Source organism: Chenopodium quinoa, unplaced genomic scaffold (assembly GCF_001683475.1).
Source record: "Chenopodium quinoa cultivar QQ74 unplaced genomic scaffold, ASM168347v1, whole genome shotgun sequence".
NCBI lineage: Eukaryota > Viridiplantae > Streptophyta > Magnoliopsida > Caryophyllales > Amaranthaceae > Chenopodium > Chenopodium quinoa.
In genome coordinates, this window is record NW_018743199.1 from 649,768 (window position 1) to 677,081 (window position 27,314).

Below are 27,314 nucleotides of genomic sequence, written 5' to 3' on the forward strand. Positions count from 1 at the left end.
ACAAAAAAAAAACGAGTACACTTTATTCATCGAAAGAAAGGCAAACAAGAACAGTCTTCTCTTAAAACTAATTAAAGTAAACACTTATTCATATATATGTATAGTCGATAGGATAAAATGTATGACAAAATCCTTTCTAAAGCACAATTCTTTTCTTTCCTCTAAGAACACTGATTTAGATTTTGGGAGTTTGAATTATTTGTCAAGTTAAGGGTATCAATGACAAAGGGATGCACAAAGTATGAACAAATAAATATCTTGGGAATGGGGCGCACCAAAACTGTTTATGAGTTGGATGTCATCATATATTCATAATAATATGATATTTTCATAAACATGTTCATTAAGAATATTAGTACAAAAAAGCCCAATGCATCTGTCTAAGTAAGACAAACTTAACAACGATTATTAACGGGCCCCTGATAATCCTAGTCTCATTGAGGCTAACAAAGTTAAAGAAAATTTTTCTTGTTTGAAATTATCGATAAGAAAATTGTTGTTGACAAAAACCTTGGATGTTACATCTTTTCGTGCAATACCAACTAAATTAAGCTAATTAAGATCAAATGATATAGAATAAATGATGTACATACTTATTGCAAATTTGAAGTCTTTGTTTATATGATTGATGTTTACATACTTTCTTGTGCAAATTTGGACTACATATAGTAAATTAGTAATGGGGTGATTATAAGTTATTTTCTATTTGCATTAGCATGGTTATCAAAATGAAAGGGTGTTATATACACCCAGGTGTACCGTACACCCATGAGTATTTTGATATTATTTTACTGTTTGTTTTTCATGTAATTATCAAATTAAGAATAAAAACTAACCTTGGGCTAGTTGGGTATAAGGTGCACTCGGGTATATATAACAAATTCTACATCAAAATACAATCAAGTCATTAATTCTTCTTACCCATGATCACTCATCAAGAATTTCTAGCCGACTTTATAATCTTAATTTATTGTCTTACAATCTATGTATAAATATACCTCGTACATGGTATAATCAATGTTAAATCTTTGTACATTGTGAAATTGTACAATTTAGTTGTACAGTATTTATCTTAAGCTTAACCTACTCCGTTTTAAAGTTTTCTTAGGGCTTAATAATGTATCTCTTATTTCTTAATTGAACCCTAATTTGATACATTAAGAATTTTGAGTAGTACCAAATAAAGCCAATGTTAAGATTTGTAAACTATGTTAGATGATAACATTGACATTTCATGTAATTGACTAATTTCCCTAACTTGTTTATTGATAAGACGTTTCTAGAGAGGTTTTAATTTAATACAGTAAATAAAAAAGGTTAAATACTGTATTAGTGTTTGAAAATGTGACTTGCACTAATCACAAATCTTAATATCCAATTAATTTAAGTAATCTATCACTCATTACCAAGGCCCGCATGCCAGCACCTTCCACTGCCATCAGCCCATCACTAACCTAGCTAACAGTGGTTAAATTTATACATACCCTCTTCGAGCGGAAGCGGAAAGGCTGTCCACCAGCCATGGCTGGCGGGGAACAACACTGGGGAGTTGGACAATCGTCAAAAGTCGAAACAATTGCAAAAGTGGACAATGGTAGCTAGTAGCAGTAATGGAGCTGCTAGAAGCTGGATTCTTCCTTGTATATTAACATGAAGCTAAATTCACTTCCTTGATTCCTTTCCTCTTATTTCAGTTACCTAATTATTCCTTTCTTCTATCTATATGCAACTCAGCCAATTTTTGTCTGAGAGAAGCTAGACGCTTAGGGCAAGTACGTGTACGACTGTACGTACCTCGTGGAGATGTTGCTGCAACTTCAATTCTGTCAATTTTTTGGTACAAAAAGAGAACTAAGGATGACCAAGATAACTACCATTCTCCTTATTCTTAACTTCAAATTCAATTTTCACAGGACAAAAGACATTACCTTTGATAATATCCATACTTTTTCCTAAATACAATGACTTGAATCTTAGAAGCCCTTTTATTAATTAATATGTTCCATATATATATTCTAACAATCAAGAAATGTAAACAAGGTAAGTTTCTGATCTAACTACAACATTTCCTAAAACCATTTCATTTCATCACAAGGCGACTGGATATCATTCCAGAACCCTAATACAGCTATGACAATTAAGAATGCTTAACTTGGACTTTACATCTGCTAATTTCATCCTTAAATACATATAGCGACGAACACTAAAAGTTTCAACTAGTTTGGAACTTATTTGATTGCAGAAGTTCAGTACATATAACTTGCAACATGCATACAAGTAGTCACCCAAACATAGAGTTCTAGCTTCATCTTCGCCTCCAGACTCTCTCCACTAAACACATACACACACAAATTTTCTTTCATGATCTCATGCATATAATTTAAAATTTTAATGAAGTATATTGCAATTTATACGGTTCAATAACATTCATTTAATCCATGATCATCCTCTTCATGTACAAGATTAGAAGCTAAGAAGGGGGGATAGGCAGGGTAAGTTAGTCTTCTATCATCATACTGGCCTTCAACCTAATCAACATCAACCTTAGTTTCCGGTCTCTCCCATAGAACACAGTATAGTATTACGATTTTTTTTTTTTTTCTGTAAACCTTAAATCTCTTTTTACTACAACAGTACTACCTAAGCTGAATGATGCCCTCTTTAAGAAAAGGAATTGATGTAACTTAATTCTAGAACCACACTCACTAGTGACTGATGAGACATCACAATTAACAACATTGAAAGATGCTTTGACAAATATAGCAAATAACACAGTGGCAGAACAAAAATTAACGATTGAAGACGGAATAAATTGATGATGTGAAACATCAATTGTCTCCTCAATCTCATGAACAACTATTGAATGCTGAATTATACTGCATAATATACTCGTATCGAGGAGGATTGGAAAGAATAAACATTAATTACCATGATAACATTCTATGTATTCATCTTGGTAGCTTGATTAAGATGCAAACTAGATCAGTAGATATCAATATCCACAACAAAGCTAGCAAACATTTCAACTGAATAACGAAGACTTAAACAACAAACTAATTAATCAATCTCATAGAACTATGAAAAAACTGTTAATATCACAAAGATCATCAAACTGCGTTCTCTAACATACACCTAATTAATTATCAACCCGCTAGGCGCTAGCAGTTGCTACCATTAAAAGGATAAAAAGAAGTCCTAATCTGCTAATTTGCCACTGAAATCCTAGCTAATTCTTACAAGAGCTAACCACAAATTTAAGCATGCACTCCTAATTCTTTTGACAAAATGTTGTTAGTCCACCCCAAAGCTAACAATATCAACCACAAAATTCAAAATTTCTCGCCCTTTATAATTCCCCCGTTAATAAGAAGGGGGAGGGCGAGGAGGAGGACCCCAAAACATATCATGAGGCATCTGACCATTCGGCAGCAAATTAGGAGGCATATTAAATATAGGCATTGGCATTGAAGACGTACTTTGATCACCTGCTGGAGCTGGGGCTGCGGCTGCTGCAGCTGCTGGTGCACCCCCTCCTGCTACCAACCCACTTCCACTCCCATGTGACGGCTGTGATGCTGACCCGCCACCGCTTGCAGCCCCCACCTGCTGAATTGCTTCGGGCTGTGCTCCTCCCACCTCCCCACCATTATTCCCCTCAGGTCCTGCAGCATTGGACTCCTGATCTTCAACCGGGAGCCGTTCATATGTAGCATTGCTGAAAGTAGCAGCAATAACCAACACAGGACCTGATGCCACAAGAGGCCCAACAACACCACCCCCAACAACCTGCCCTTGGCCACCAGCTAAGTAAACCGTCAACCCGGTCGCTCCAGGAGGTGATGGAGACGGGAGAAACGCTCCCGAAAGAGAAAGAATCTCAAACCGTCCATGAAGTGTAACAACACCACCAGGAGCAGCCGGTTGGCGTAACGTCACATTGGTAACAATCCCACTCCCGCTGAGCACCGACACACCCCGGTGTCGGCGCTGAGCAAAATTAGCCAAACTATCAGCAATATCAGCACCAGTACTAATCTCCAAAACATGACTCCTCAAAGCATTAGGACTCTCTTTAGTAATAACAATTGGAGGTTTAGGCTTATTCTTAGACCCTGGTGGTCTACCTCTAGGCCTCCTACCACTACTACCACCACTATTCCCACCACTCCCAAATTCAACCATTTCAAACCCGCCTCCGCCACCGCCACCACTGCTAAGATTATGATTATCCTCAGAATCCAGATTATTCTCCCGGCTATCGTCCGAATCCGGGTTCGGGTTTCCATTGTTACCATTAACATTATCCGGGTTAGGGTGTTCAGACTTGGATTGATCAGAGGACATGTGTTCAACTCCCCTCATAGCTACATTACCAGCCCACCATCTGTTTGCCATTTTTTTTTTGTTTTGCTGGTAATAAAATCAACAAACCCACACCAATATTACACCAAACAAAATATACAGTGTTTATCCTAATTTAATTTTTTGTTTTATTTTGTTTTTCTAATGTCTTTTCTTTTGAAATTCTTACCAAACAAAAAAGAAAACAAATTTGACAAGGGTAATAGACTCGTAAATGGTCAAGAAAAGTGGAGCCAACTTTTGTTTATTTGGTGAATTGGGTTTTGTCAAAGGCATAAAAAAGCTGTAAGTTGTTACTTGTTAGTTGAGAATGCATTGAATTGAAATTTGATTCCCGAAAACCCTCTTATTTTCTCTCTCTTACCTTGATTCTAGTGTTTTTGCTGCTTTTGAGTCAAAATAGCGAAAGCAAAACAAGCAACTTCTACTTCAAATTTCAAATTCTTCATCCCTTATCTTCCAACTGAAAATTAAAACAAAAAAAAACAAATGCTAATTAAGATAAGAAATCATTAATAAAAATAATAATCAACCAAAAAACAAAATAAAAAACAGGAATTAAACAAAACCCACCTCAGAAAATCTGAAACTCTGACATGCAAACTCAAGGGAGTTAAGAACAACTCCAAAGATGAAATCTTTCGAATGAGAGAGTCAAAAAGCTCCTTTTTTTCTATTTTTTTTTTTATATAATACTATAAAATTTGAAGGTGACCCACAAATTAAAAAAAAAAATTTTAAATTTATTTTTTAATTTCTTCTCCTTCAATCAATCTAAAATATTCTGTACCTTGTTCTTCTCTAAACTCTGAAGAAAACACAGAGAGAAAAGATAACTAAAGGCGGTTAGTGGGTACGGCTGAATTGTTGTTGTTGTGAAGAAGGAAAGAAAGGGCAAAAGCAAGAAGAGAGAGAAAGTAAAAGAAAGGGTTAATTTTAGGAAGTCCAAGAACGGAAGGATTCTAATGTTTTCTTGTTGTTGTTCTTGCCCTTTCTAGGTATGTGGGTGGGGTTTCTTCTCTCTTTAATTTTTAGGGTCTTATTCTTTGTCCTTGCAAATCTTGTTTTCCCTCCTTGTATTATGTGTTGTAACCACAAAGGAGAATTTATTAAAGTTACTAGATTTTGTCCCTATGTAATTAATTTAGCCAGTCAAGATTGACCCGACTTGATTTACTTGACTCGTATTCAAAATTTTTAAATTGACTCTAACCGAATTGACCAAACTTATTCCAATATAGTTGGCTATATATGAACTTATAATTTAATCACATATAAATATATAACCAAAACCTAATAAGTTTAATGATTACGGAGTAATATTCGAACATTCAAAATTACCAAAGTCGTCTAGGGATAGCGTTTAGAATTTCTATTTGCCAATGAGGACAAGAGTATGGGCATAGGTTGAGCCTCCAAGACAAGAATTTATGACAAGCAAAGCCTAGGCACAACCCACCAGTTTATTTATATCTACATGACGTTTTCAATAGGGGGTCTCTTTAACACAGTCCATGTATTATGCTACCGGTCCCCTAAAATAACATTAGTTTGTACATGTGCAAAAATTTTAATTTCACTCAAACCATTATTTGAAAATAATGTCCATTTATAGGTCCATTAATATAAAATTGGAGTATATCAAATCATCAAGTCCTATCGACTCCACCCATGATCAACTCTATGAATGCCACGGTATATTTCCCTTTAGGAACTTTGGTGTTCTTTTAAATGTTCTTGTTAATTCAGTGATTAATAAGTTTCCCGTAGGAAAAGCAAGTAGTAGGGGGGCCCATTAATCAGCCGGCGCAAGATAAGGATTTCCATCCCCAGGGCCCAGGTGTTCCAATATTGAAAACTGGGGAAATTCAATAGTTTCTAGTTTTTGTATGTGCCCCTTTTTTTTTCCTAAAAATGGTTTCTCTTTTCTTACCTCTTTTAAACTTCTTGATTCACCGTTACAGGTTATGTGCAACGATTTGACATAAAATAGAGAGGGAAAATGTCTAATCGTTGCACATAACATGTAATGGAGGTAATAAGTTTACTGTAAGCTTTAACTCTAATCTCATAAACCAAATTTAATAAGATCTCACACGACAATTATTTAAGGTAAAAAGAACAAAGCCTGTTATAGACTCGGATCGGTTCAACTTCCAAAGCGAAGGGGAGGCCGGTGAGTTTGTAGTTCCAATTCCAAGGGGAAGCTAGCTAAGCTGGACCGTGGAGGGATGGGGGGTGGGGTAATGTGCAACGTGCGCATGAGAGGAAGAAAGAACAAGTCCCGACAAGAAGATGCACAGTAATTAACATAAAAAACCCTTGAATTTGAATTAGTAATAAGATGTAGTTTGAACAGAGTGAAGCAATAGGCAACCAAAATAGCACCGCATGTATGAAAGAACCTAGAAAATTACAATTAAGCAGCAGCAGCAGCAGCCCTTGTTTACTATACAGATACACATTGGATTTGTGGAATATTGGTATGGGTGTAGCAGAAGCTAGCAGAGTAGAGGAACCCACCAGGAATTGAAGTAGGAACCAGCTTTGCGCAAAGTATGTATTGCGGCTCCCAAGGTCACCTCCCCTCACATCCATTCTCCTTCTCTTCCTTTTCCCCACTATTCCATCTACTTGGATTTTTATTCCAGGAGTTTTTCATCATCTTTTATTATTAATAATTTTAATTGTGTTCAATCTTATTATATTACTACCTTGTGTTAATTGTGGGTTTTTCCTGCTCTTTACTTATATTCTTTCATTAATAATTTATTGATCTTGCATTCTTGCTTTTTTTTTTTTTTTTTATTATTTTACATAATATACTAAGGGTCTGTTCATATTTATTGAACTGGACTGAATATTTTATGAGTGAAAAAAATTGAGAAATGAACTGAACTGAAATTAAGATGAAGTGAACAAGCATAAGTATAATTTATTCAACTTGCTCTTTTTTTAGTTTGAAACATTTAATTACTTTGTATAATCAATTTAATTTAAGGCATGTTATGAACTTTCTATGAGAGCCCCAGGGGATGATGGATTGATGGTGCATGAGTAGTTAGTTGTGTTACTAACTAATACGGAGTATAAAGTATTAAAAAAATTATATCGTTTCTCTTTTCTTTTTTTCTTTTTTTTTATTGCACCCTAAGAAGTTTTACACTATTTATCTAATTTTCTTTTGTAATTTACATATTAAGAAAAAATAGACATATGAAATCTAATTAGATTTGTTTCAAAATCTACTTTTCAAGTATTAATTTATTACATAATATAACTTTTTATAAAAGTATAATTAAAGATATTAATAGCCAAAGTAATACATTGATAAGCGTGACATCACTCATGATGCAATGAAAAAAAGATTGGGGAAGTTTATAAAATATACTTGTACTTCATAATATAGAAAGATTCTTATATATACTTTCGGGTGTACCATACACCCAATGACCCAATTGGGTCTGTTCTCTTACGTTGAAATTCACTTCAGTTTAGTTCAATTCAACTCAGTTCAGCTCCTAATTTCCTTCTCTTATAAAATATTCAGTTCAGTTCAGCTCAGCTCCTAATTTCCTTCTCTTATAAAATATTCAGTTCAGTTCAGCTCAGCTCCTAATTTCCTTCTCTTATAAAATATTCATTTCAGCTCAGTTCAATTCAGCTCAATTCAGTTCAGTTCAATAAATGAGAACAGACCCTTAGTTTTGCTGTTCATTTGATGATTAAATGAAAAACAATTATCAAAACGAGAACAAAATACTTATGAATATATAGTCCAACCGAGTATATATAACAAATTTCACATAATATATATGTAATTGAAGTATTTTCAATATCTTAATAGGATCCCACGCACATAATTGGTAATTAAATTCATCTCTTGTTACCCTAGATTGCTAGGGTAATCTACAACATTATTTTTAAGATAGTCATATGCTCATCTTAATCTTAAACATTTAGAGAAATTAATAAGCCTTTTATAATTTCAAATCAACTTTTATATCCTAGAAAAACACTTAAATTTTTTAAAATTTATTTCAAACTATGTACATCTTCAAACTTAGACATTGTTTTTCAAAACCCAAAAGTACAAAGCACGAGATAATTTCAATGAACCCCGAGAGGCCATGTTGATAGTTGAAGAATCGTGAAAATCTTGACTTTTTGAGGGTTGAGATCTGATCATGGTCCGCATTGTTAAAAAAAAAACACAAACAAACAAAAAAATCTTAAAAATCAATCCAATCCATTTATCCAATAATCCGAAACATCTTTTTTAAAAAAAATAAAAAAATATCCAAATGATGTAGCGCAAGTGACAGAGAAAGCTTGCCTCTAAAATAAAAAATAAATAAAAAAAAAAGTAACAGAGAAAGCCAGAAAGGTGTGGACTTGCTTATTGACAACAGCAATGGCAGCACTGAATGTCTCCTTCACTCTCAAATTCCCACCTAAATCTTCTCTCTCTCCTCCTAAACCTCATCTCACCTTTTCTCTCTCTTCCCCACTTCATCCTCCTCCTCACAATGTAAGACATTTTTCTTTCCCAATTATCAAACATTTTCAATTTTTCCACCCTAATTTTGCTTGTTCTTCTCTAACTTTTCTGGGTTTCATTGATTAACAGGAGCTTCAAAAATTACGAGCATCAACTAATAACAAAATTGGGTTTTTATTACCAATTCTGGAAAACCCAATTGCTTCTGCAAGTTTTGCTCTTCTTCTCTCTGCTTCACTCTGCTTCTCTGACCCTGCTCTTGCATTCAAGGTATCTATTTTCTGCATTTTTCATCGTTCTTAATATTTTTATTTATTTTTATTTGTATAAATTATCTGAATTTATTATATGTTTGGGGAAATTAAAATAGGGTGGAGGGCCATATGGGCAAGGAGTAACAAGAGGTCAAGATTTATCTGGAAAGGATTTTAGTGGACAGACCTTAATCAAGCAAGACTTCAAAACGGTTCGTTTAATCCTTGCCATTTTTTTTTCTGAGTGAATTTTGTTGTTGGTTTGATTATAAATTGTAATGGGTTTTCTGGGAATTGAATCTTGATGCAGTCAATTTTGCGAATGGCTAATTTTAAGGGAGCTAAATTGTTGGGTGCTAGCTTTTTTGATGCAGATTTAACAGGTGTATTTTTTTTTATCAACTTTATAACATGCTTGATTTTGTTGTATCTTGTATAGATGTTAATTGAAATCCTTAATTGCATAGTATAAGTAGAATGTGGCTGTTTCCTTGTTTTGATCAGAATGTGTTATTTGACAATGCTCTTTAAATTATAATGGATAATCATAAACCAAGAGCATATTAAGTTGCAATCATTGTTGACAAGATGAGGAATATAAGGCCTTTTGGAGAAGCAACTTGTGTAAGATAGATAATCATCATAAATAATAAAATCTAGAGCTTATTAAGCTGTAATCATTTAAAATGAAGAATTAAAGGGCTTTCAGAAGTAGAAATGATTTTAATTTATGGAAAAATATTTATGATTTGTATATTGTGAATTCAGAATGTAGGATTTGGTAAAGTATACGATTTGTGAATTTAGAAAATGTAGGATTTGGTGAAGTGTTCCCTTAAGAAATTGCTGGGTAGAATATGTTAACATGGAGTGTATCTAGAGCGAGTTACTATACTTGGGTGAAGGTAGAGGAAAATTCAATATGCAAAAGATTGCAAACTACTCCGTAGTGACGATAATGTATATGGGATTACTAATTAGTTCAAGATGTAAGTATGTAATCATGCAAGAGTGAAGATAATGTATATGAATAGTTAGGGTGTTAGTTGGCTCAGTTTGGGGGAATTTTAATGGCACATGGTATGTAAGACATAATATGAAGAGCCTGAACTTTTTTTTGATAGCAATAAGCATCCTTGGATTGCCCACTGAATCTATTCTACTTGATACGATGAAGTTCATAGAGTTGCTCGTGTCCTCTTCTCTATCACAATGTTACGTAGCTTCTGTGTTTGCTTTCTACTGTAAATGATTCCCATGAAGTATCTTTTTCCTGGCTTTCTGCTGGACATCCATAATCTTAGTGTGAATGTTATAATATTGGTTCTGTCTGGTGCTTTAGGGGCTGATCTTTCAGATGCCGATCTGAGAGGGGCAGACTTTTCTCTGGCAAATGTGACCAAGGTAAACCATCGCCTTAAATTCTTGTTAAAATGCCATCCAGACGTTTTTGTAATTGAGATACTACATCAATCAGACAAAGAAGGTTATGCATTTCCTAATAGTATTACAACAGTTTTTGTTCTTATGACATGACTATTTTGTATTTTAACCTATGGTAAATGATAGTGATATACAGCAATGCATACCAGATCCATTTCAATACTAGATAATGGCCCTTTAACATAGTGGTGATTTCAGATGTTTTAAATACTTCATTTGTTCTTTTTTCAGGCAAATTTAACCAATGCTAACTTGGAAGGTGCTCTAACCACTGGAAATACATCATTTAGAGGATCAGTCATCACAGGAGCTGGTATATACACTTAATTCTTTCATTTTAGATGCAATTTTTTTTTCCGAAATAACAGTCTAATTATAATCACCAAACAGATTTTACTGATGTGCCTTTGAGAGATGATCAACGAGAATATCTTTGCAAAGTTGCTGATGGGTGAGATAATCGTTTACCAATTTAGTAATTTGTACAAATTTTCTTCATCTCGCTGTAGTTGAGAGTTGAGACCTTAAGAAGCCTGTCTTTATTTTTAGGGTAAATCCAACAACAGGAAATGACACAAAAGAAACACTATTTTGCAAATAGATTCCAGGTATGTTTACGTGTATATATTTTTGTATAGTATTGATCATACTCTATGGGCTAGTAACTAGCACTATGAAGTCAAAGAAACATTTGTATTTCAAGATTCAGAATGGTTAAACATTTCAAAGCATAGAATGCATTTTCATGGTGCATGAATTTGCTTTATTAATAGTTTCATGGTTTCTTTCAGGATAAACCCTGTCAAATATGGATCATGTATGTTGAAGCTTGGGCATGCATTTTTCGAGATCAATGCTGATTTTTACATGTAACTTCTGGAAGTGTCGATTATCTACTAGACGCAGGAAAAAGTTGCAAGGTATCAATGCTTATAAAAAATGTAATTGTATTGATTTAGAAGGGAAACAAGCTACTATCAGGAGCTCAGAAACTGTATTCTTGGACAGTATTATTACACTGTAAAGAATTTACTAAAAAGGGATAGAAAACCTATTTGAGAGTTTCGGCTCCTTTCCATATTACAATAATGGATCATTAATTCATAAAAAGAAAAAATATGCTATTATTCGGTGGCGAAAGGCCAGAAGCTAATGGAGTAGCTGAGCTCAATTGTTCATGCCAGTGGCGTTCTTGACAGCTTCAGCAGCACCCCCTGCCTTGGCCATCATTTGTGAACCGGCCTGCATTAGAAATTGTTACTCGTTATTTTTTTGATAATTAAACTGATAATAATGGTCATTTAAAAACATAAGCATATGCAAAGCCAAACCTCTTGGACTGATTCCTTAGCAGACTGGAGCATGCCACCGGCCTGGCTGGTCTTCTCACTGGCGATGTCTGAAGCCTGGCTAGACTTTTCGCTGGCCATGTCTGATGCCTGGCTGGTCTTTTCCCCGGCCTTTTCTGACATCTGGATGGTCTTTTCTCCGGCCTTTTCTGAGATCTGGCTGGTCTTTTCTGACATCTGGTTGATCATTTCTCCGGCCTTCTCTGACATCTGGCTGGTCTTTTCCTGTAATTGGAGAAAGGGATTTTAAATCAGTTTTTTTTTTTTTTTTTTCCTGACTTTGTTTTACCAGAACACCATTGAGGATTCAATTGCAAGAATGGTTTCGATTATCATGAAATAGGGAGACATTGTATGAATGAATGAATGTAATGCAGTAAAATATTAACAGTATCTGATATTATCATACTAGATATGCTTGAAATCTGATTTACAAGCTTATAATTTCAAGCGCGAGTGCCATCTGCATTAGAGGCACTCATAGTTAAAGATAGATGGTTGGTCATGCAGTATCACCATGGAGGAAAACATTTTCAGACATGGAAGTGTGAAAAACATCGAATGAATAAAGCGAAACATCAGTGCAAAATTACCTCAGCCTGGGCCTTGGCCTCACCGGCGTTGAAGCTTGCGTTCTGGGAGTTACTCATGTTGGATATTGTTGAAAGAAGTGTAGAAGGAAAGTGTGTATGCAGAAGATTAATGAGATAGAGAAGTATGTAATTGCTGATGTTAAAGAACAATTAACTTGCGCTATTTATAATGTTTGGAGATCAGCTTTCTACTTAACATGTGTTTTGCAATCCGGAATTTTATTTTAGCCACAATTATATTTTACCGCACAAATTCTGGAGATTTTGACTCATTCTGCTTTTCTCTACAATTTGTGGGTCGAACTTACTGCAAGAAATTGGAGGTGGTTTCGTTCAATTCAAATTAACAATCACAAATACCCTGATATAATTGCTTGGTTTTAGTTAAAAACATGCAAAAAAAAATTCACCCAAAATTTTAGAAATGTACCCCTATAAAAGTGTACATTGTAATACTTATCATCGTAGACTCATACAAAATACTTTGTACGAAGTATATCATAAGACGTCCGTGTTTTTGAAAAAATGAATATTGACTTATCGTTTATTTTAAAGCAATACTTCGTATATTATTGTGAAAAAAAACATTTACACAGAGACTGAGTAGGTAGATTTAGCGATGTCCCTCAGTATTTGAAGTTAGCAAAACCATATGAAGATGTTTGTAACAATATGGTTTCATAATTTCTACCAATATCTTTCAGTCTTCATTTCAAAGGTGAACACAGGGTTAGAGATTGTTAAGGAGAAAACAATCTAATAGAAGCCTGGTGTCACCTTTATCAATTATTCTCAAACAAATTTCGCAAGCCAGAATGGTGACGGAGAAATTAAGGTGCATTCTATTCACTTAATTTTCAATTATTTAGACTTTTATTAACTTATAATATGAACTTCTTAGACTTCATTAGACTTTCGATAGTTTATCGTGCACTTAGATAGCCATTATGTGTCCTTAACACTTTAACAGAACTTTTGTGAACTTATGCTTCTAGAACTTATTAGAATTTATCACACTTTATGGCCTTGGTAAGCATTTACATCAAAAAAACTTCCACAAGAAATTAACAGCTTTATAACTTCAGAAAGAAAATATTACAAAGATGTCAACTGTCTAAGGACTCGAGGCTGTGTTCTGTATAGTTCATTGTAGGCTGACGTCGCAGAAGGCGAACATGAAGGGTTACATTTACATACCTACACAGACGATCTTCTAAGCAGAGAAAAAATAGCTATCTGTGTGGAGTATTAGTGTACATAAACTAACTCTAATCTACTCCTAGTATAAGAAAAGAAAAAAGATAAAAGTGGAGGAGAGTGCTCCTTCCTTTTCCTCTTCTATTTATAAACTTCGGTGCAGCCTTAAATAGAGCCGAACCTCCACATTACCTGAAAATTCAAAGGATTACCATTAGATCCACCATTTTAATTTGTTCTTTTCTACTATCCCATGAGATTTCAGTTGTATCCACAATCATCTAGTTATCGGGCCAGAAATCCATTTGCTTTCTAGCATGAAAATGTTTAAAAATTTGATCTAAGAGGGGCTGTGATCTGAATCCTGAATAGCAGGACGCCAGGACATGACATCGGTGTTCAACAACACTGACTAAAAATTGCACTGATGTAGAAACATGAAGTATTTCGTAATGCAAGGGCTAGTTAGTTTCTTTTGGAATCAATGCATCAGCTTTTCCTGCCATAATCTGACCCATATATATTGACATTATCAGAATATCATAGTATCCTGCTCCCACTAATGCATTCTCTACATCAGTTTCAGTTTTCTTTCGAGTTAAGGTGCAGACAATCCATTTATCATTGACAGATTCAAAACTCCAATGAGCACAGAATAAAAACATAGTGTTCTGATGGAGAGAGCATATGGCAAGCCCTTCACTGCTTATTAATGCAGGAAGGCAGTCATCCAGATTCGAATTTAGTATCTCCATTCGCATGGCATGATTGCATTTCATATAATCATATCTTTGACTAAGTGGAAAAAACCATTCAGCCTGTAAATGTGCACAAACCCAACCTCATAAAGTCAACTCCTAGATGAAACATTTTTGTATCATATTAGTGCAGTAATGCTCCCTACTTATGGGATTAAAGCTTTAATTGATTGATTGACTAATGCAGTAATGCTGTCTAAAATGTAGGGTGTAACTTGATTTACACTAAAGAAACAAACAATTAAATGAGTAACATATCTAAAATGATATTAAAAGAAAGAAAGAAAAAGGTTAAGCTAACCTTCAGGTCCTTCACATAGTGATGGTTTCCCTTGGCTTACAGCTTCTAATCATTATTCGCATGTTACTGTACACAGTCGGGCTGTTTCTAATCTGGCAGCACTCCCTTCGTGGTGCCTGTTCATGCAATCATATTAAACTTGTTAGTACACATAATTCAAATAAATCTTAAACTTATACTGTATATTCCCTCAACATACACCACATGAAACAGACATGGTCATGAAGCAGAGCATCAACTCTAGTGAACGGACATATTATAATGAAAAAATACATCAAAGGAGCAGACCTATATGGTCGGTCAGTAATGTAAGCTGCTGCTAAAACTTTTTTAAGCTACCAAAATCAAGGAAAAAGACAGAATTTTTCAAAGATAAAACATATTGTTCTACGGAGTTTATTAATTTAGACTGATATAGAAAGTCCGGGTGTTGTTAAAATACGTCCCGCAATAGAAGTCTGAGTCCCCCAATTAAATAATTTTAAGTTTACCACTGCAAGGTCATACCAGTTCATTCTTCAATGCTGAAACTATGGTCAGATGCTCAAATACTCAAAACACAGTAGCAAAATGCACAACAGAGAGATAATCAATGAGGAAGCAAATTTCTTCTTCCAAGTAAACAAACCTTCATCCACTTCTCAGGGCCCGTCTTTGAAGCAGAAATTGTTATATTATCCACTGACAGTGCATTCTTGTAAGCTGGTTGCTCACATTCTTTTCCATCAGCGGCAGTAGCCCTCTTATAAGTACTTACAGTTTCACCTTCACCAACTTCCTTAACTTGGTCTAGGAAATAAATGATAGGCCTCTCACAAGGATCATCCTTCATGGGACGGGTATTGAACACAAAAGGTCCATCGCTGGAACTGCGCCAGGTACGAAATGTCTGCAGAGGTATACTAAGGACCTTGGATGAAATAAGGGAAGGATATAACTGCACGGTATAGCCCCACGATACAGATACTGACCATTTACGGCTGTGATCATAGCAGAAACTCTGCTGAATGGTAAGACCAGGATCAGCATGGTACGCATGCAACAGCTTTCTTAGAGAGTCCAACTGATTTTCACCAGGAAACAAGGGTTTTGCACCAAGAAGATGGTGTAGTGACACCAATGGAGCCACAGGATGAGCAGCTAAAAGACCATAGACGTCTCCTCTAATGTCAAGCTAAAGCAAGAAAACAAATGAAAACTATCATAAACAAAACAATCAAAATTAAAAGAAAATCTTCTTATAACAATAACAAAATATTTATATGCATCAATCAGATTATCATATTAGCAAGCCAGCAGTAAAAATGAACAAGGTGTTTTTCCCCTCTTTTCCATTAATAAATTAAGCTCAACAAATGCAATTCGCTACTTCCTTTGTACAAGAGCTAAATTGACATGTAAGGGATACCAAATTTAGAATGTCCCATGTATAACATACAAAATAATTGGGAAAGGATTTTCCCTCAGATTTTTCACTAAAGTTGGGACACACCCAATTACTCTCTTTTTTAATCTCTATATATTCTTGGTCCTTAACTTATTTGCCCATGAGCAATGTCAACTTATCTTTGGAATCATGGCGGTATTATTTCATCATCCTATTAGTAGCCCACATCTCATTGTATGTTGTTTCACAAAATAAACATTCTACGTTCTTTTTTCATCCAAAAACATGTACCAAGAGACTAAGACCAAATCACTGGTATGCCTGCCAACGATTATTTAATTGTATTAAAATACATTGCTCCATAGAGTTCCTACAATAGTTCACCGTTGTCTAAGCAAATCACTTGTCTTTTTTCCTTCAGGAACAAACAAAGGATTTAAAAAAAGAAAAACAACTTGGAATAATTTCTTTTATTAGTCCACCTAATCCGGAGCAATTTCCTACTACTATTTCAAAATAAGAACATTGAAATCATAATCAAAAGGAACTTTACTAGGTCCACATGAAATTATACCATATTACAAGGTGTTGTAATTTGACAGGCAATAACAGAACAGGAACACCTGAAAGCAACAAAAGTTTGCCGCTCTAAAAAGATAGAGAATTGTTGATAGCACTAGTAGTAATTAAAAAGGAATAAAAAATAAACACCACCGTCTAAAGTGGATCACCAAAAAAAAGTGAAATGCTAAGTAAGTGCCTAAGTGGGGTTAGGTGTTTTTAACGGGACAGGCACGCACGCACATACGCACACTAATTAAGAAGGCCATTGGTTTTGGTACTATCACATTAAAAACCTTCTCTCAAAACACACCAAACCATGTCACTAACTCACAGATTGTATAAAGTATGTATGTAAAGTATATCTTAAGGTTATCAAAGGTTATGAAATTAAGTTAATACTTTTATAGTCAAAGTTAGCAAAATTAGATTTGAATAATAAGGCTTTTCATAAGAAGAAGAAAAAACACACATTTTGAAGTTTGGCTTGTAGCATTTTATCATTTTGTTTTAAAAACGACCAACTTCTGCATTTTTTTTTATTAAAATTCATGCTACAACCTATCAAAAGAACAAATAAACAAAGTGATCATGTCTATTTATAAAATGCTAAGAATAATTTGATCATGCCATAAAATCCCACAGCCTATAACTTTGTTAAAAATTCCTATCTTCTATCATTTTAAAATGTCAGAGTTAGTACTATGTGAGTAGATCTAACCATGTACACTGGACACTTGGACAACTGGTTGGAAACACAAAAATGCCGCATGTGCTCCTCGACACTTGGCGATGATTAACATTGTTTGGTGAGCAACTTCCTTCAGTCCTCCACTTTAAAACTCATTACGGCTCGAAAAGAGTTGTTACATTATTAGTTATTACTCCGTCATTCAAATTACAAAATCAAAGTGACTATTAATTAAGGCTAGATAGAGTAGATGTTTACTGATTAGCTAAGATTAATGGACATGTGAGTAATTTGATTAAAGAAAAAGGACCTCATTTGATATCATTTGGGCAAAATAATCAATAGGGTGGACCCAATTGATTAGTACAAGTCTTACATAATTTGAACACTTAAACATCAAACACAAGTTATCAAGACGTGCAGTTAAGTGATTAGCTGAATAAATAGACACGCGAGTAATTTCGATACAGAAAAAGGATCTCAAATTCTCAATACTGTAAAACTTAATATCAGTTGGGCAAAATCATCAACAGGGTGGACCAAATGTGTATATTCTCCATTCATTTTTGTTTCATTTGGGGTAAATTTTTTTACTACTATTTGAGATATTTAGTACATATAATAAATATCTTTGCCAGAATTTCATGATCTACAGTCAAATTATATCACAAGCAGACTATGCAGTTCACACATTATAGACTTACAGACACTCATTATCTTTGACCCGTTCTTAAAAATGTTATTAATGCATCAAAAACAGCATAATACTAAGGCTCTGTTCTCTTTAACTCGTTAATATACAAGGTACTTCATAATTACAGTAATAATAATCAACGACAAAAATCAGTCTAAATCAGCATATAGCTTCAAGCCCTCGATAGCATTTAATTATAAGAAATTAACACTTTGTATCAATACAAAATTTTCTCAATAAGTTAAAAAAGCTTTAATTTCTGGTAGATGTAATTAATGAAGTCATCACCAAACTAACAAGTTGAGTACTAGACTACTAGACATCATACATACACAAGTGTATAATGGCCTAAATTGGCAACTCGCCAACCCTAACACGTGGAACATTCCCCACAAAGTCTGATTGTTTTTCCAACACCCAGAAATTTATGAACATGAATCTATCTAGGCCATTCACAGTCTTCAGTTTTAGAAATTATAAACAACATGCCCAGATTGTTCCCATTAATAACACCATTATTACTTCGAATTACACAATCAACGTGACAACTAATTCCGGATAGAGCTTTTTTTTTATTTGGAAAGTTAAATTTAAGTCATAATTAGTCAATTAAACCGGAAAAAGAAAAGTAACAAAATTTACCTGATGAAAGCCAGGTTCTTTAGTTAGAGGAACACCAAGTTCAGCAACACAAGCAGAAACTTTCTCATCAGACCCATAAAAATTATGATATCTCTTAATACACCCATCTAAAATCCTCACCAATTCACAAGCTAAACCATAGCTCACCGCAAAACCACCCCCACCAAACGCAGTTCCATACCCATGCATCACATTTTGCTCGACACTCTCGCTCGATCCCCCGATATAGTACATTTCGCGGTGATCATACTTGGACAGCACCTTCACCAGGTTATCCGTGAAGAACACCGTGTCGTCGTCCCCCATCACGAACCACCTCACCCCGGGAAGTCCGACATCGAAGCTTTCCTTCAGTATCCGGGCCATTCGATCGGAGTTCGAATGGTCATTTCTAGTCGGGCCGAACTGGAATTCGGCCCGACTCGAAACCCGGTACGGAGGAAAGCTTCCCGGGGTGATCATAGGAGGATGATCATCCAACCAGACGAACCCACGAGTAGTGTTGGGGTCCCACCATAGCTGGGAGTACTCTCTTCGGGCCTCCCATGTCTTGGAAGACCCACCAAGCCCGAACATTATATGGGTCAGCCGGGTCGGGCCAGGGTCCGGGCTAGATAAATTACAGGAATAATGTGATGAATAAAAGGAAGAAGAAGAAGGGATGACAGCGGAGAGAGAGGAGAATATGCGAGTTTGGGAAGGAGGGAGAGAGGTGAGTAAGGCGGTGAGGGCAAACATGGAAATAAATAAGAGGAGAGAGAGAAGTAAAGTGGATTTTATTAAGCGAAAGAGGTGATTTTCATGGGGTTTATTTTCTGGGTTTGAAGAGTTTTTCATGGTGTTATTGTTTTGGTTCATTTTGATTGAATTTCTGGGAATTTGAATTTTGGAGTTGCAGAGATAAAAGGAACAAGAAGAAGGGTAAAAGAGGAAGAGAATGTTACGGTTTTTTGTTTTTGAAGGTTTAGGAAAGTGAGTTGTGTTTTGTTTGTGTGGTTTGTTTTGATTTTTTTTTTGTTTTTTTTTCAAAAAAGGTGGAAACAACTCAAACAAAACAAGAAATCTTTGATGTCGGTCAAACTTTGGTCACAAAAAGTCAACTATTTTTGAAATATTTTTGTGAGGTGATCAATGAAATTAGTATAGTGGGGACATTTGAGAGAACTATGCAATATATATGGCTTCCATAATAATACAATAGGACTATTTGAGATCAATGAGATATAATAGAAAATCAAATCTTGTTGGATTATTAATTTATAAGCTTCAAAAGGATAATGTGTTTCTAGGATTTTAACTTCCTTCTTAGTAGTATGAAGATTTAGGATTTACCCTAGCAAAAAATTATAAGTGTCAAATTATTGTTGGAATCATAAGTATCTTGGTGTTTTCGAACAAAGTGGTTTGATTATGCTTAGTGATTTAAGTAAATTATGCATATGTAGGGACTCTAATCTCCTTGCTTGATAACTACCGGGAAAAGTAGTCTCCTAATTTAGTAAATCAATACGATTCAATTCATGAACATATTATGCATGATTATTTCATTATGAACATATCTTAGTGGAATTATCCATGGGATATATACCTAACACAATAATTACAAAAGACATTAATTGATTTTGTACCAAACATACAAAATTTATTTCTCTTATTTAAACTACCAATTAATTCACATTAATGACAACTGTTCAAAATAATATGTTTGTATGTTGTAAATTGTAGCATATGACATAACGATGACTTAATGGTAAGGCACAAGTAAATTTAATTACTACTCCCTCTATCCCAAAAAGAACGACCCATTTGGGTTGATTACGCGGGTATTAAGGATGTTAAGTAAAAAAAAGTAAAAGTATATTGGAAAGATAAATTTACATGGGTTTGTAAAAAAATAGAGAGAGAAAGTAATAAAATAACATGGAAAATGAAATTTTTATATGAGGAAGCTAATTTTGCACAAATATTGTTGCAAATTGGTGGTGTTTTAATGCAAATGGGTCATTTTTTTTGGGACAAAGTTTTGACCAAATGGGTCGTTCTTTTTGGGACGGAGGGAGTATTAACTATATTTAAACCGGATCATTAGTAAGCATTGGTAGGGTAAAATTAAATTTTTGATACATATAACCCTCTCAACCTTAAGAGTTAGCTAACTATAAACATTTAATATACGGAGTACAATTTTTTTTAAAAATAACACAATATCAAAATCAAACATTAAATCGGTGTGATTAATATTTTATTTAACTTTAGAATTTTCACTTTAATTTTTAAGCAATATCCTACAAAGTACTTTGTATATCATACTTTAAATCTTGGATTGTTTACTTTATAATAAATACTTTTTTTTTTTTACACAACTTTATAATAAATACTTGATGTTAAACAAAAACATACTACGTAGCTCAGTCATTTGGAGCCTTGTTCCCTACCTATCCTAAACTGGGTCAAGTAGATGTGCATAACACTAACACTATTCCTGGTAAAGTCTTAAGTACTTTTGTCAAGGCATCTAAATGGCTTAAGATAAAAAAAAACAACACAAAGTATTAATTAGATGTTTGAAAGACATGAAACTATGAAAGTGTATTGTTTGAATGTTTTGCGCAACAAAATGGCTTCACTTTATCCTATGATCCTATATTCCCAATGAAATTAAAAAGTCCCACTTTTTGTCAAGGCATCTAAATGTCTTATGCTGGGTTGGCCCACTTCACTTTAGTCATTATTATCGTAGTATGTGGGCTTTGGTCCAAATAGATATTCGCGTCGTTTCAGGGGCCTTGTAATCCAACAATATTCTTCATTTTATACGTGACCAAATTATTCAACATCAGTATCTTAAAATTTAGCAAGGATTTTGGAATTTTGTTAACGAACACCCTCGGGTGTAAGATTACCTTTAAATAGTTTCTAAAATTATACTTTGTATTAATTTGAAAATCTATCTTAAAATTATACGTCGATCGATATAATTAATGTTTATTTCAATTTAATGTTTGTACTTTGATTTATTTTATCCAACACTCACAGGGTGTTCGTTATCTTTTGTCATTTAACAATTAAGGATACATTCTCCATTAAAGATATTGACTTATAATTTCTTCTTTATTTCTTGCACAATTGAATTAATTTATATAATACTCCGTTGCAATTTGGTTACCTTTTGTGATCTCTAATTTATTATACTACTTTAAACAAAATGCAATATTTCATGTCATTTAGTAACAGGAGAAATACAATAATTTATTGTAAACCAGGTCCATGCAAGACCAATTGTCAAATTGTTGTTAATTTGTTATCATCAATTTTTTTTTTTTTTGAACGGATTTGTTATCATCAATTAGTTAAGCATATTGATTACTGTTTCCTTTTAGAAAAAATATGTTAAATTGTAAGTATCCCCTATGTTTTCAAACACAAAATCTATATAAAAGGTGGTTTGATTGTCAAACAACCGTCAATTAATTATATAAAACATTTAAAGTGAAATGAGAAAGTTAAAAGATACACGAACAAAAGTATATACTTATAAAAGATTTTTAAAAGGAATGAAAAAGACCAAATTAAAAGTTAGGGCATGTTCTGATTTATTGAGCTGAATTGAAATGAATTGTTTATGAGAGAATGAAATTAGTAACTGAACTGAACTGATTAGAGCTGAACTGAGTTGAATTGAAATTAAGCTGAAAAGAACAGACCCTTAATATGTATAAATAGTTTATTGAATTGGACCACGTGATTACTAACACAGGTAGAGTTGCTACTACAGAGTATCAAATATCGTTTTCCACCCTCCAATAAATCAATGCATACCTATATAATCTCTTTAATTGGCATCGATGAGGATAAGTAGATTCAAATACCTAACCTCTTATAAGAAGGATGATTATTTAACCATCTAAGTCAATTAACAATTATGTTATAACATGAAAATAAGAATACATAATTACAAATCACAAGATCTGATTAAAAAAATACACCATAAATATCAAATACATACAATTACAAGTTTTATAAAGTAACAACTCGGTGTAACATTTGAAATACACACTGTTTATCAGTAAAAACAATGTACTAGTAGTATATAATCTTATTTATGAGCTAGCTAGTAATCGGTGGAAATTAAAATGAATACAAGAACGTTAACATCAAGAGGTTGACAATTATACAATTTGAATGAAATTATATTATTGACTTATCATATCTTACATTAGAGTAAAGCAACTAAAAATCACCACCGCCAAAAGTAACCCTCTCTAGCAAGCTAGAACAGCTTTTTTATGATGACCAAATATAGTTCAATAACATAGTCAAATTAAGAAATAGATACTCCGTACTAGTTGTTACAATGATATTGAAAGTTTTTCTTCGCTGTTTTACAACGGAAGTACTATAATCAAGTATTTTCGAATGAATTAAGTATATATTTGACAGCTCGTGTATAGTCTTAATTAGCTAGGTTAGAATATAGTCTCGAGAAATTGTACTCTTAAACTTCTAGCTTTGGCTTGTCAAGTTCGATATAAGATACTCACAACCCACTTGTTTGTTTGAATAAGTAGTTTATTACTCGTATATATTTTTTTTTTCTCCGTAATTAATTAATTAGTTGTACAACAATTTAAATTAGTGTACCCCATATTAAACAAATATAAGTTAAATACTTTATGCAAGGTTTGTTGTTGAGTTGATGGCTACATTACGGTCCAGAGACCAAAGGTGAAAGGTGAGCATCAAGGTTGAGACAACGAGGCTTCTAAATAAAAAACGTAATATATTTGAGATAAATGGACCAACTTCAAGTTCGTATATGTATATACTTGCACACTAGAAAGAAAGAAGAAATCGTACATTGCATTTTATTTTAAAAAATTTGTAGTGCATAAGAAATTATTTAAACAAAATTTTGCTTAAAAATGGTGGATGACAGAGAACGAAAGTCACAAGTCACGGATGAAAGTCTCTTTCATGAGACAAAAATTTGCTCAATAACAGGAATTAGAATGATACTTCATGCAATAATAAGCTTAATTAATATGTTTCAAACATTATATTCAAATGTAGAGTTTGGGCGTATCTTTGGATAAGCAAGACCGTGAAATCTTTAACACGTTCATTAGCCAACTAATCAAAATCCAGATTATTACTATTTAATTAAGCTAAAGATTTCAGCAAGTACTTTATTTGATTGATTGATTTGTAGCTAAGTTTATTGATAGTTGCTCAATTGCTATTCCTCTTAAACATGCATGAACATGACATACAAGTAATACAACACATCGTCACTGTTTAAAAAAATCCACTACTCATTTAGTATATAAGAACCTATTAATAATTTTGTCAAAAAAAAAGAACCTATTAATAATTCATAATCCTTTGAATCAGGGTCTTTTCTGATTTACTGAACTGAGTTGAACTGAACTGAATTGTTTATGAAAGAAGGAAATTAGGAACTGAACTGAATTGATTGGAGCTGAACTGAACTAAAATTAAGCTGAAGAGAACAGGCTCTCATTATGTATTGTTCATACATACATACATACAAGCACTTTCTATATGAACATCAATAACGTAATTATATTTCTATCTATGACACAATCGAGTACTATAATAAGGTCTCACTTTATATGAAAGTTTTGTAATTAATCAAAAACAGATGATTTAAATTAATTTTGCAACTAATCTGAATTGAAATAGATATATAGAGAGCAACATGGAAAGTTAAAACCTTGATTCCATTTATTTTTAGCTATCAAACATAGATCAAAGCAAACAAGATGCATTGGGAGACATAATGTACACAAAGATGCAAATCAAAAGTGTCAATCAATTTAAGTTTATGTTCAGAACTAAAAATGGATTTCCAATTGTCTTCTTTCAAGCCATCTATTTTAACCATAGAAGGATCAGAGTTCCATCAAAGGCATGACAGTTGCATAAATTCCTTCTTATATGTGGGACCATACAATAAAAAAAATTCCAAAAATAGCAAGTTGCACACACTTCAAGACCCCCTCAAACAGTACAACTCTTTTAGGAAACAATGACTCAAATATAAGAAGCTAAGCTTCTTAATTAACTTCCCATCTACCAAATTCATAATTAAGCAGCCTCACAAAAAGTCAGTCCATTGACATTTTCCCCCTAATTTTCTCTCTCATCTTTTGTTTTTCCCTATTAAATTCTCATGTTACTTTCATGCCTTTAATATCCAATTAAAACACACTAACCAAATCATTTAAGATATGCCAAGTTTCATTTATATCTAGCAACTTAGGTAAGTTTTTGTGGTACAAGCCATCATATTATTTTATAAAACAACATATATGTTTGAACATTCTTGGAGATGATATGATCATATTCCAAGTTTCCAACAACAAATACTATGAAGAGATTCAACCAAAAATCATGTTCTTCATGGAAAGATTATCAAGAAGAAGCTGCCTTTGCTAAAGACGCGATTCGTGGGATCCAAGGAGGATCAATAATATGGCCTCAAAGATCATATTCATGTAGTTTTTGCAAGAGAGAGTTTAGGTCAGCTCAAGCTCTTGGAGGACACATGAATGTTCATAGAAGAGATAGGGCTTTACTTAAACAAGTCACCTCCAATAATAATATTGATGATCATGTAATCATCAACCGGCCTTCAAAATCAACGGTTGCTATTAATCCATCTCATCAGGTTTGTAACCCTAAGACTAGTATAACACATCTTAATTTATCTAGTAGGGTTTCTTCAAATTCTGTAATTAGTGGGGTTAAGAAAGTAATTAGTAGCCCTAATGATGTCGTCGTTCAAGCTAATATGTCCATGGGGTTGGATTTAGCTATAGGGACATACCGAAAAGAAGAAGATTATTATTATTGTCAAGGAGAGTATTTGAAGTATAACAAGAGGTTTAAGAAAAATGGTGATTATAATGTTGTTTTGTTTCCATTCTTTGAAGAGAATAGGTGTTCTAATGTTAAGGATGATATCGATTTACATGTACCGGAAAATTCAAGTCTTAAAGTTGGTAAATCTATGGAGGAGTTGGATTTGGAGCTAAGACTTGGTGAACCACTTCATAAAATCAAGTAGCAATTAAGCTAACTATCATATGTTGAATTTGGAATTAGCTTGTAGTACCCTAGCTATGTATTCACATTGAATCGGTTATTATATATACAAAGTATTAATTAACTACATATTTTTGTTAATTAGATTAATTATGTTACATGTTTATTGTGTTGGATTGTATGAACAAAATTCAATACAATGAGATGATTGTTCCTTTCATCAGTTGTTAATTGTTATTATTTCATAGCTTCAAATTGTACTTAATTTGCTGCTTTATTTTTATTTATGTATTTTTTTGAGTTATAAAGAATTATATCTATCAGTTAATGATTATCTATCTTACGAATTTAAATTGATACTGCAATTCGTATTATACCATGCTTACGAATTTATGATAGTGACATGCAATGATAATGTCACTTCAATGTACATGCTTGAAGCTTGAAAGCTCTTTTTCAAACTCCCAAATCAAATCAGTTATAAATCATAATAATGGTGGATGTAAAAAAATTATTAATCTGATTGAGGGGTCAATGCAACAAATTAACATACAAAGTACATTATTTCTCAATAATAATGTGCGAAGAATTAATTATAAAACTATAACTTAATATATTAGGGAAAAAAAATTTCTATATAATTGAAAATTCTATGGAAAATGCACATATAAGATGAATGTCAAGCAATTCCTGGCCTAGTAGAATGTTGGTCTTCTACAAGATCTAATATGTTCTTCCGTTCTTAATCTTGTAACAGTGCAATACACATAACAATCTCTTATGAAATATACAAGTGTATAATACACTCGAAAATAGGTTGGTAAGAGAATAAAGTATCTTCAAGTTAGGATTTTAGATAATAATCACGTACAATACATATGTTATAATTAATATACACACTTAGGGCATGTTCTAATTTACTAAACTGAACTGAGTTGGAGTTGAGCTGAGCTGAACTGAACTAAACTGAATTGCTTATGAGAAAAAGGAAATTAGGAACTGAACTTAATTGAAATTAAGATGAACAAATATATAATAATGTATAAATATAATTATTGCCTTTGACAAAAAAAACCTTCTACGAAAATTCTAGCAATTCCATGAACCAATCCAAATCAACGAAAAAACCAATCAAGTTGTCAATTAAGAAAAAAAGGAGGTTTGTCGTGGTCGATAGAATATAACTTGTGCATTTGGTTAATTACAAGGAACCTTATTAGAAAACAATAATGTTTAACTAATATAATTGGCATTATTTACGGTGTCTTTGTCTCTAATTTCTTTGACTTGTCGTGTAAATACATCGTCGTCTCTGTCAGTGTCTATGTATACTTGGCCATTCAAGCTGAGATCAATGGAGTTTCGGTTTAATGTATTTAATTTAATATACTTTTAATTATAAGATAATATAACTTGTATAAAATGTGATTAGTTAGCCCTAATCTTGGCATTAGTCTTGTAGACACGTGCGTGGGTATGCTTTGTTATTCCACACGGAATTAAAGTTGATTAT

The 27,314-nt window shown here is 33.4% G+C and overlaps 5 protein-coding genes across 7 annotated transcripts; 2 read left to right on the forward strand and 3 right to left on the reverse strand.

Moving 5' to 3' along the window:
• Nucleotides 1-2,965: 2,965 nt before the first annotated feature.
• Nucleotides 2,966-5,492, reverse strand: LOC110733326 (AT-hook motif nuclear-localized protein 15-like). Its single transcript, XM_021913349.1, has 3 exons — nt 4,936-5,492; nt 4,727-4,825; nt 2,966-4,410 (listed from the first exon to the last, which is right to left on the reverse strand). The coding sequence occupies exon 3, from the start codon at nt 4,393-4,395 to the stop codon at nt 3,361-3,363; it is 1,035 nt and encodes a 344-aa protein (XP_021769041.1). The 5' UTR covers nt 4,396-4,410; nt 4,727-4,825; nt 4,936-5,492; the 3' UTR covers nt 2,966-3,360.
• Nucleotides 5,493-8,398: 2,906 nt separating this feature from the next.
• LOC110733327 (thylakoid lumenal 15 kDa protein 1, chloroplastic-like) lies at nt 8,399-11,643 on the forward strand. The gene is made up of 9 exons (XM_021913350.1): nt 8,399-8,893; nt 8,993-9,133; nt 9,234-9,329; nt 9,428-9,500; nt 10,460-10,521; nt 10,792-10,873; nt 10,951-11,011; nt 11,110-11,168; nt 11,352-11,643. Exons 1-8 carry the CDS (start codon nt 8,777-8,779, stop codon nt 11,159-11,161), a joined length of 684 nt encoding a protein of 227 aa, XP_021769042.1. The 5' UTR covers nt 8,399-8,776; the 3' UTR covers nt 11,162-11,168; nt 11,352-11,643.
• Nucleotides 11,491-12,660, reverse strand: LOC110733328 (late embryogenesis abundant protein, group 3-like). The gene is made up of 3 exons (XM_021913351.1): nt 12,503-12,660; nt 11,892-12,134; nt 11,491-11,802 (listed from the first exon to the last, which is right to left on the reverse strand). Exons 1-3 carry the CDS (start codon nt 12,557-12,559, stop codon nt 11,728-11,730), a joined length of 375 nt encoding a protein of 124 aa, XP_021769043.1. The 5' UTR covers nt 12,560-12,660; the 3' UTR covers nt 11,491-11,727.
• Nucleotides 12,661-13,554: 894 nt separating this feature from the next.
• On the reverse strand, nt 13,555-20,033 carry LOC110733329. 3 transcript variants are annotated; one of them, XM_021913353.1, is made up of 4 exons: nt 18,734-20,029; nt 15,387-15,932; nt 14,759-14,874; nt 13,555-13,891 (listed from the first exon to the last, which is right to left on the reverse strand). In XM_021913353.1, exons 1-3 carry the CDS (start codon nt 19,589-19,591, stop codon nt 14,770-14,772), a joined length of 1,509 nt encoding a protein of 502 aa, XP_021769045.1. In that variant the 5' UTR covers nt 19,592-20,029; the 3' UTR covers nt 13,555-13,891; nt 14,759-14,769. The 3 variants fall into 3 exon arrangements, with proteins under 3 accessions (XP_021769045.1, XP_021769047.1, XP_021769046.1); XM_021913355.1 differs by lacking the exon at nt 18,734-20,029 and adding an exon at nt 17,428-18,666; XM_021913354.1 differs by lacking the exon at nt 13,555-13,891 and adding an exon at nt 13,899-14,517 and having other exon boundaries at nt 18,734-20,033.
• A 4,565-nt stretch (nt 20,034-24,598) lies between these two features.
• On the forward strand, nt 24,599-25,928 carry LOC110733254 (probable transcriptional regulator RABBIT EARS). The gene has a single exon (XM_021913269.1). It carries the CDS (start codon nt 25,125-25,127, stop codon nt 25,821-25,823), a length of 699 nt encoding a protein of 232 aa, XP_021768961.1. The 5' UTR covers nt 24,599-25,124; the 3' UTR covers nt 25,824-25,928.
• The last annotated feature ends 1,386 nt before the right edge of the window (nt 25,929-27,314 follow it).